At 48.0% G+C, this 9,502-nt stretch overlaps 1 protein-coding gene across 1 annotated transcript in view; it reads right to left on the reverse strand.

The window, feature by feature from the left end:
• Positions 1-9,502, reverse strand: part of Armc2 (armadillo repeat containing 2) — a 109,361-nt gene that overhangs the window by 9,113 nt on the left and 90,746 nt on the right. Inside the window, exons 13-15 of the mRNA XM_021205659.2 lie at positions 5,934-6,234; positions 3,591-3,713; positions 2,708-2,821 (exon numbers count right to left, since the gene is read on the reverse strand). Of these exons, the coding sequence (XP_021061318.1) occupies positions 2,708-2,821; positions 3,591-3,713; positions 5,934-6,234 (538 nt within the window). The remainder of the gene's footprint in view (positions 1-2,707; positions 2,822-3,590; positions 3,714-5,933; positions 6,235-9,502) is intronic.

Genomic DNA, 9,502 nt, shown 5'->3' on the forward strand with positions numbered 1-9,502 from the left:
GGACCACCAGGCCTGCATCCCAGCCAGCACCCAGGACCACCAGTCCTGCATCCCAGCGAGCACCCAGGACCACCAGGCCTGCATCCCAGCCAGCACCCAGGACCACCAGGCCTGCATCCCAGCCAGCACCCAGGACCACCAGGCCTGCATCCCAGCCAGCATCCAGGACCACCAGGCCTTCATCCCAGCTGGAGCTGGCCTTACAAATGAGATGGGGTAGGGTAAGAGAGTAGGATGGTGTGACTTGCCACGCTGGATTCTGGTTAGTGCGGTGAACTCATTCCTCCTAAGTTTATCCCATTCCCATTGTAGACCCAACAACTCCTGCCACTTTTAGAGCCAATGCCTGCCTTCTACAGCTTCTGGCCCTATTTCTGTTACCACTGACCCAAAAGCAGCTCCCTCTCCAGGGAGATGAGTCCCCGCTGGTGGGAAGAAGGGAACATGGGTAATATTTCCTCTGGTTGTTCTCAAAGGCCTTTTTGAACCTCCAGTTGTAACTCTAAGGCACAGCCTGAGGCAACAGATGAGATTCTTCCTGATACCTCCAGAACACGAGAGATGTTTAGACAGCTAGAAACTGGCTTGCCCAGCTCAGGACTGCTAGTACAGGGGCAGTGTAAGTTAGGGGGCGGGGCAACCATTTCCCCCCTTACTCCTAGGGGATGGAACTACAGATTGAGAGTCCTGTTCTCTCATCCTCAAGTAGGGGTCCAGTGACAGGATCAGTGAGCAGACGGGGGTTGAGGGGGTGGGAGGTGAACACCACCACATCCCATTTAGGGAGCACCTGAGCGGTGACTTCCCTGTTGTCCACACGGACCTGTGTACTGGGTTGGACAGTGAGCTTGACAGAGGCTACATCCCATGCACATATGTTCTGTAGACCCCAAAGGATGCACCGACAAACGCTAGCTCTGTTAAGCGTGTGGGAATAAGGGGTCGCCCTTGCAGATGCTTCAGCTGTATTTGCCTTATCTAGATGTGCTATCAACACACATAGGTCTTTTGGTTGTTTGCAGGGCAGGTTTGTTTGGTTTGTGCCTTGTGGGTCTCAGGTATCCTAGTGTACTGGATAGTTTTGCATCAACTCTACACAAACCATAGCACCTGAGGGGAGGGGACATCCCCTGAGAAACTGCTTCCATAATATCTAGCCTGTAGGGCATTTCCTTAAGTGGGTGGGACCACCCTTGAGTTGGTCCTGGTCCTGGGTGCTTTATAAGGAAACAGGCTGAGCAAGACAGGGGAAGCAAGCCAGTAAGCAGCACCCCTCCATGGCTTCTGTCTCAGCTCCTACATTGGTTTCCCTCAATGGACTGTGATCAGGATATGGAAGCCAAATAAACCCTTTCATCGCACCACCAGTAACCCTGACTAAGATGCCCAGACTGGCTTCGAACCTGCTGGGTAGCTTGAAGGTGACCTTGAAGTTTCGATTCCCAAGCACTGAGATCGAAGGTTTGTACCAACACACCGGGACTATGCAGACCAAGGACTGAACCCAGGGCCCTGTGCATGCTAAGCAAGCTCTCAACCCAGTAAAGGATCCGAGGCCCTGACAGTTCTTAAAATGTATTGATCCTCATGAAAGGCATGGGCAAAGTGTGGCTCCATAAACACTTGGATACCTGCCATCTGTCTAGGTTAGGACCCAGAGTTTTGCATCCAAACCAAGTTGTATTCATCAACATATACAAGTCCCATTCAATCCAAGCAAGTCCAACATATCTTTGACATTTCCTCCCTTCTATGGTAAATCCTACCTTAAATATGAAGTCAATACTTTTTGAACACTTTTTATATTCTCTATCATTACTGAATAAATGTATATACATAGCTAACTTCAGGCAGTTTTGTCGGGAGTTGTTTGTTTTGTGTGGTTTTTTTCTTTCTTTGTTTGCTAGCTTGCTTCTTTACAGAAGCCTAGTTGGCCTGAGCTCACTATATAGACCAGGATTGCCATAGATCCACAGAGATCCACCTGCCTTTGCTTCCTGAGGGATGGGGTGGGGTGTATTTTAAATTTATACTAGTGATGTTATTTTCTATTTCTTACTGTAATCAGCTTTCTGGATTACACGGTCCGTGTTTCAGGTTGATCATTTCAGGTTGACCAATGTCTGCCTCGTGCTTCTCTATGAATTTCTTCAGTTTCTTTCAATTGCCGTGGGACATTTTGCTGCATGAGCAGGCGTACATATTTACAAAGCGTGATGCATGGCTCTCTCTATAGCTGTCCTTTTGGTTATTGGGCACTTTGTAGTTAAAAAGCAAGGTGTAACATATTCTAGCTTGTGAATGAAAACGATCACCCATCTCCTCTGGAGTGGGAATAATGAGTGCAGATTGCATTACACACACAGGCACACACACACACACACACACACACACACACACGCACGCACATGCACACAATGCACCCCCACAATACACATGCAACACACACGCATGCATGTACATGCACACACACATGTACCAATGTATGCACACACATCTTATCTCTCAAAAGCCTACTCTTGGGAGCAAGAACACAGCCTTAGTCTATTCCAGCATACTGCGCTGTCCCCGATTCGGGACAAATGTAAAGTATGGTTCATCTCAAAACAGAAACAAACATCACACTCAAATCGCCTGAGCTGCCAAGTCGCTAAGCTGACTTTTGGCAAGAATCATGTACTTAGGATCTTAATGGTCATTAACTCACCATTTTTCTGCATGAGGAAATTGCAGACGTCGTGGTCCTGGGAGAGATTTCCGAAGACACGCACAGCCTCCAGGACCCTCTCCATGTTGTTACTCACAAGGAGCCTTAAGAGCACTGCATTTGGCAGTCAGAGAGAACGTGGGTCAGTTTAGAATCACATCCAAATACCACTCTACTCTCTACCAGTACCACATAAATGTATGTGTGCACATTAGAAAGTGGGAGGGAGGGAGAGAGAGGAGAGAGAGAGGCAGGCAATGCCAGAGGTAGTGAGGTAGTTTTTGTTTATGTTGCTATTTGTTTGACACAGCCCTGCCTGGCTTCACAATGTAGACCAGGCTGGCCCTAAACTCACAGAGATCTCCTTGCCTCTGCCTCTGGAGTGCTCAGAGTTTTACATATCTTTAAACTTCCACTGGTAATATTATTCTCTACTTCTTCCTATAACTGTATTTAAAAGTGAATGATAAATGTTATGTTCTCAGTATTTGGTAGGAGACTAGTTAACATTCTTTTTTGTTGTTGTTGTTTTTGTTTTTGTTTTTCGAGACAGGGTTTCTCTGTATAGCCCTGGCTGTCCTGGAACTCACTCTGTAGACCAGGCTGGCCTCGAACTCAGGAATCCACCTGCCTCTGCCTCCCAAGTGCTGGGATTAAAGGCGTGCACCACCATCACCCAGGGTTAACATTCTTTTTTAATGATGCTAAAATACAAACCGTGAGGCATTTCAACAAAAAACTAAGAAACAAACTGTTCCCATGTTCAAAGGTTCGCAGGTATGTGGGGCAGCTGTCCCAGTAACTCCCCCAGGTGTGTGCTTAGAAACTAATGTCAAGACCTTAAGTGAATGTCCGTGAGGCCACGGCTGACTCTGAGCCTTACGTTCAGCAACATACAGCTTCCTGTGTTGCAGGACAGAGCTCTTCACTTGGTAGAAGGACAGATTGTTGATGGCTGCTGTGGTGTTGATCACCAGCTCCTCACAGTCGCCCAGTGACTTGGATTCTGAAACCAAGGGATAAGGGAGTGAGAAATGGTCACTTGCTCACTGGGCCCTGCAGATCCGGTGACACCACCTTCACAGCAACAGACAACAGATGTCAAGCCGGAGCTGAGAGAGAGCTGGGCTCCAGAACGTGCTAACTCAACTCCCACAGCCATGTCTGGGAAAGTCAGGTGGAGCCCTACGTCGGCAGTGACCTGAGCTGTCCTGACCCCACCTCTGTGCCCTGATCTCAGGGATCCATGCTTGCTTCACTCCCCACATCCTGCCTCCCAGCGGAGTGGTCCTTTGAGAGTATCATCCATCACTCACCATGGGCTCTGTTCTTCAAACAACAGATGGCTTCTAACGTCCTCTGTCACCCAGCCCTGCCCCACCTCCGACTGATCTCCTTGCCTCCGTATCCTGAGTGCCAGGATTATAAGTGCACCCACTGTGTCCAGTTTTTTGAAGCAATGGCTAGGACTTTAAGTATTTTCCAGGGCTCCAAGTAAACTTCCATGGGGCTGAACATGCAGCTCAATTGGTGGAGGGCTTGCCTGGCAGACACAGAGCCCTGGATTGATTCCCAGCACCGCATAAACTGGGCACGGTGATACGCACTGGTAAAACCATGGCTTATGAAGCAGAGGCAGGAAGAACGGGAGTTCAAGGTCACCTTAGCTTCATGGTGAGTCTGAGGACAGCCTGGCTACGCTACATGGGCAAGGTATTTGTAAATATATTTTGAGTCTGGGTCTTATTTCTGGGAACATGGGTTTGGGAGAAAACTGGTCCACCCTTCTACAGTGCTGCCCAAGTGGTGAGAGGTAGAGTCTAATGGGGGAAGGTTATGTCACTGGGGAGCCCCTGTAGAGAGGGCAACAAGACTTTTGAACCACCACATTTTTTTTCTTTGCCCCACCCCTCCCCAAAATAGAAAGAAAGAGACAGACAGACTTTCTCCCTGTAGAGGAGCTCTTTCCAGGGACAGAAATGGGTGCCATGCTGACTGAGAGCCACAGCTTCCAGACACATGAGAAACCAGTTTCTGCTGCGGGAGCCTGGAGAGATGGCAGAACAGCTGAAGGTGCTTCCTGCTCCGCCAAAGGACCAGAGTTCAGTTCCCAGCACCCACATCTGGCAGCTTACAACCATCTGTAACTCCAGATCTGGGGACTCTGGGGACCCCGTCTGGCCTCTATAAGCACCTGCACACATGCCATATACTCAGGCAAATTTGGACACAGATCGAAATCAATTTCTGTTGCGGCACAGCAACCTAGAAGGGCGGGGCATAAAGGAAGGGGACATCATTACAGGTGACACAAGAACTGGAAAGAGAGAGGAATCCTCTTTGTAGGGACTGATCCTGGAAAAATTTAGAATTTTAAACTTTTGGCCAGTTTTTTCTCTTTGGAGATAAAATTATTTTGAATTGTGATACAATTCATCAACCATAAGATTTAGGGCTGTGCAGTGGTGGCCCATACCTTCAATCTCAACACTTGGGAAGCACAGGGAGACAGATCTCTGAGTTCAAGGCTAGCCTGGTCTACAGAGAGTTCCAGGACAGCCATGGCTACACAGAGAAACCCTGTCCTAAAAACAAACAAACAAACAAACAAAACCCAAAACAAACAAAACAAAACAAAACACCAACCTTTTAATAGTTTCCTTTATTTATTTATCTGCCTCCTGAGTGTCACAGCCCACAGGGCATGTGAGGGAGTCATAACATGTAGACATTGGTTCTTTCCCTCAACTTTGTAGACCCTGTAATGGAACTCCGGCTGTCAGAGTTGGCCGCAAGCACCTTTATCTTGCGCCATCTCAATAGCCCAATACTCATCCTTTTAAAGGGCATGATTCAGTGAATGTACTCTTTGGCAATGATTTATGTCACTATTGGTCTTATGGTTTTGAAATCTGGGATGCGATAAGGCACACTAGGCGGAATGGTTTCGTGGTGGGTTTGGTTTGGTTTTGAGATAGGTCCCCTTGCAGCCCAAGCTGGCCTTCAACCTCTCCGCCTCTGCTTCCCGAGCCCTGGGACTACAGACGTGAATGGGTGTAAGGGGTGCTGGACACTGAATCCCGGGATGTGTGTATCAGGCAAGAACTCTACCAACTGACCCACCCCCAAAAGTGTTTTTCCTTTTCACAGCTTAAAGAGGTTCCTTAAAGTGAGCCAAGCCCTCACCACGGCCTCCCACAGATCTGTCCTGGGCCGCAGCTCTCACCCAGAGTTGTCAGCAACAGGCCCACCACCCGAGGGTTGGCGGCCAGCACTGGGCCAATGCGCGGGTGAATGGCGATGTTGGCAAGGACACGGGTCAGCTTGACCAACACGTCCTCGGCCTCTGCCTGTGGCCTGGCTTCTGAGAGCTGCAGCTTTGGTGAGTTCTCCTTGAGTTGATAGAAACTCTGAAACAGCGTGAGCAGAGTTTCCACGCTCCCAGTCTCTCTGGAGAAAAGTTCCCGGGCCTGGTTACTTTTCGCTGTCAGGTTGCCAAGGATAAAAACAATTCGAATTACTAAGTCCTGCAACAAACAAAAGACAGTGTTATAAACTCAGAGGAGCTGGAACGGTCATTGGAAAGAATACGCTCCAGTTTAATTTATTCATGACTTAACTAATAGTAAAATGGATCCCATCTGGCTTCTCCAAAGTCTTGCAGTGTTTGAATCCCAAGATGGGTGAAAAGTGACAGGAGAGGTTAGAAGCACTTGGTGGCCCTGAAGGAGTGCAGAGTGACAGATGGAGTTCACAGGGCATGTGAACCCTCACTTTGAAATCTGGGTGGTCTTTAAAAATAAATATGTCATGTGAATTGAAGTTTCCATGCTAACATTTCTTCAGCATCCAAGTCCTTTAACATGAACAAAAACTTCCTCTCACCCCTCAACACCCCGACTCCCCACTCAACCCCCGACTCCCCATTCAAGCACTTCCTAATAGTGGATGGGTTACAGCAGGGCTTCCTGACTTCAGCATTGTTGATACTTGCAGCCAGGTTAGTAAGTCTGCCTGCCTGCCTGCCTGTCTGCCAGTCTGTCTGTCTGTCTGACTGACTGAGACAGGGTCTCCTCCTGCAGTCCACGCCCAGAACCACTGTACTTCTGAGGGACCCCATAGTGAAACAATGACAGAAAGTGACACGATTGGCACTTTTAAAATTGTTTGCTAGCTTATACATATGTGTAAATGTACTTTTCTGAACACATGCCATATAATGAATATGCATTTTTATTTATTGGCTTTTTTTTTTTGAGACGTGGGCTCAGACTGGCCTTGAACTTACTATGTACTCAAAGATGACCTTGAACTTACTATGTACCCAAAGATGACCTTGAATTTACTGTGTACCTAAAGGTGACCTTGAACTCTAGGTCCTTTGACCACACCTCTTGAGAGCTGGCATTGCAGGTGTGTGGTGCCAAACCCAGTTATTTAGTACTGGGAATTGAACTCAGCTTTGCGCACACTAGGTAAGCGCCTACCAACTAACTGATCCTCACCCCCCTAACGCTCTAAACGTGTTATTAAGGAGTGGGGGATGGGAGGCTAGAATCTGGACTTGAGAGGATGAGGCAGGGGAATTGCCATGAGCTTAAGATCAGAATGGGCTACATAGTGAATTCCAGATAGCCCGGGCTAGAGAATAAGAAAGAAAAAAGAAGACACATGAAGGGAAAAAGTAGAAGAAAAGGAAAACATTAAATAAAAACCTACAATGAGAAACTGTACAATTAGACATAGAGGTAAGGATGGCTTCCCTGGCATGGTGCTGCTCGCTTATAACCCCAGCACTAAGGAGGAAGGCAGAAGGGTCACGGGTTCAAGGTCATCCTCCTCCACTACATAGCAAGTTTGAGGCTTTGTGAGCTACATAACACCATGTCTCAGTGAACAGTTGTTTACTTCATTTGACAATGGTACCCAGGATGTTGGATGGATGGACGGATGGACAGATGGAGATGATAAAGGAATTCTTGCTAAGGCCCATTGCTGGGCTGTGTGTGACATTTAGTGTGCCAGGCACTGAGCCATTCTACACTGGGCACTGCAGAAGCTGGGCAGGTCCTATGGGTAGCCAAAGTGGAGCAGGACTTCACTCCAGGGTTTCCTAGACCCTGGGGTCCTCCCGCACAGTGGCCATTTCTCCCGTCTGTCCTGCCTGCTTGCAGACAGCTAAGGATTTATCCCACCACCAAAGGGATTTCTACCATTCTGGCTTTGCTGTTCAGATTAATATTTACATCAGCCTTAAGGAAATGGGCAGGGCCAAAGGCTGGGCACATTTTAAAGAAGGTACAAAGAAACAGATAGTTTCTTTGGTCCTCAGGCGGTGTCTGTCCTCAAGTCCAGGGCAGAGGGCTGGGTGCGGCAAGGGATCAAAGGAAGACTGAGGGCAAAGGACACCTTTTCATTCATCAGAGACAAATCTGCCAATGCCAACATGTTCCTGCTCGTTCCTGAAGGAATGCCCCTGGTGCAGCTGAGAACCACTTGCCATTATGAAGAAGGGCAGAGGACTGGAGCCTGTGTTTGTGTGGGTGGGGGGTAGTTTATAGAGACAGTTCAACTCTCGGCACACTGCGATCATCCAGTTAGGGGAGCCTCCCTCTGCTGCACCCCTAGAAAGAAAGCGTTTATTCCCGGCTCAAGTTTAGATGGGCAGGCCTGGGGGTGTGCACACAGAGATGAGGATGACGCTGTTCTGAACAATTCACAATCTCCTTGGCAAGCCCAGGTCAAGCTATGAGGGGAAACTCTTTGCAAAGAGCAAGACAGCAAAGGAGATGGGTTCCAGCTAGATAGTCATGGGAGACACAGGGTCTCTGGACCCCTAGTGACTATCATAAGAGTGAATGAGTGAAACATATTGTATAATTAGGGTGCACCAACATCTTAGTTAATTGCACTGAACTGAGTGCAGGACAGACCTTACAGATTCAGAGGACTGCAGGGGAAAGAATGCTCAAAGCTGGGAGTAGGGGTACCTGAATCCCAGCTTTACAAGGACTGTGAGTTCAAAGCCAGCCTATGAAATATAGTAAGGAAAGAAAGAAAGAAAGAAAGAAAGAAAGAAAGAAAGAAAGAAAGAAAGAAAGAAAGAAAGAAAGAAAGGAAGGAAGAAAAAGGAAGAGAGGGAAGAAGGAAGGAAAGAAGGAAGGGAGGGAGGGAGGGAAGGGGAAGAAGGAAGAAAGGAAAGAAGGAAGGAAGGGAGGAAGGAAGAAAGAGAGAGGAAGGAAGGAAAAGGAAGAGGAAAGAAGTAGAAAGTGGAAGAAAAGGAGGGGGGAAGAGAAAGAAAAGGGGGAGAGAGAGAGGAGAGAAAAGGAGAGAGGGAAGAAAAGAGAGAGAAGAAAGAAAATGAGAGAGAAGTGTGCAGGTGAGATGGATGGGGGTCAAGGCACCTGCTGCCAGGTTTGACGACCTGAGTTTGATCCATTGAACCCACATAGTAGGTAGGGAGAAGCTACTCCCAAAGTTAGCTTCTGACCGCTACATGTGTGTCATGGTATGCCTATGCTTGTACACACACGCAAATACACACACACATACACAAATACACACACACTCACTAAATTAATATAATTTTGAGAAGAAAAAAGATTAAGGAAGGAAGGGATGGGGAAGAGGGTGCAGAGCAGCAGAATCATCTCACAAATGAACTTGAGGTCAACCCTGAAACGCCATGAGACACTGGCTGTGCGCACTCCCGTATGAGACACTGGCTGTGCGCACTCCTGCGCGGACACTGGCTGTGCGCACTCCTGCGCGGACACTGGCTGTGCGCACTCCTGC

This window comes from Mus pahari, chromosome 9 (genome assembly GCF_900095145.1).
Source record: "Mus pahari chromosome 9, PAHARI_EIJ_v1.1, whole genome shotgun sequence".
NCBI classification, from domain to species: domain Eukaryota; kingdom Metazoa; phylum Chordata; class Mammalia; order Rodentia; family Muridae; genus Mus; species Mus pahari.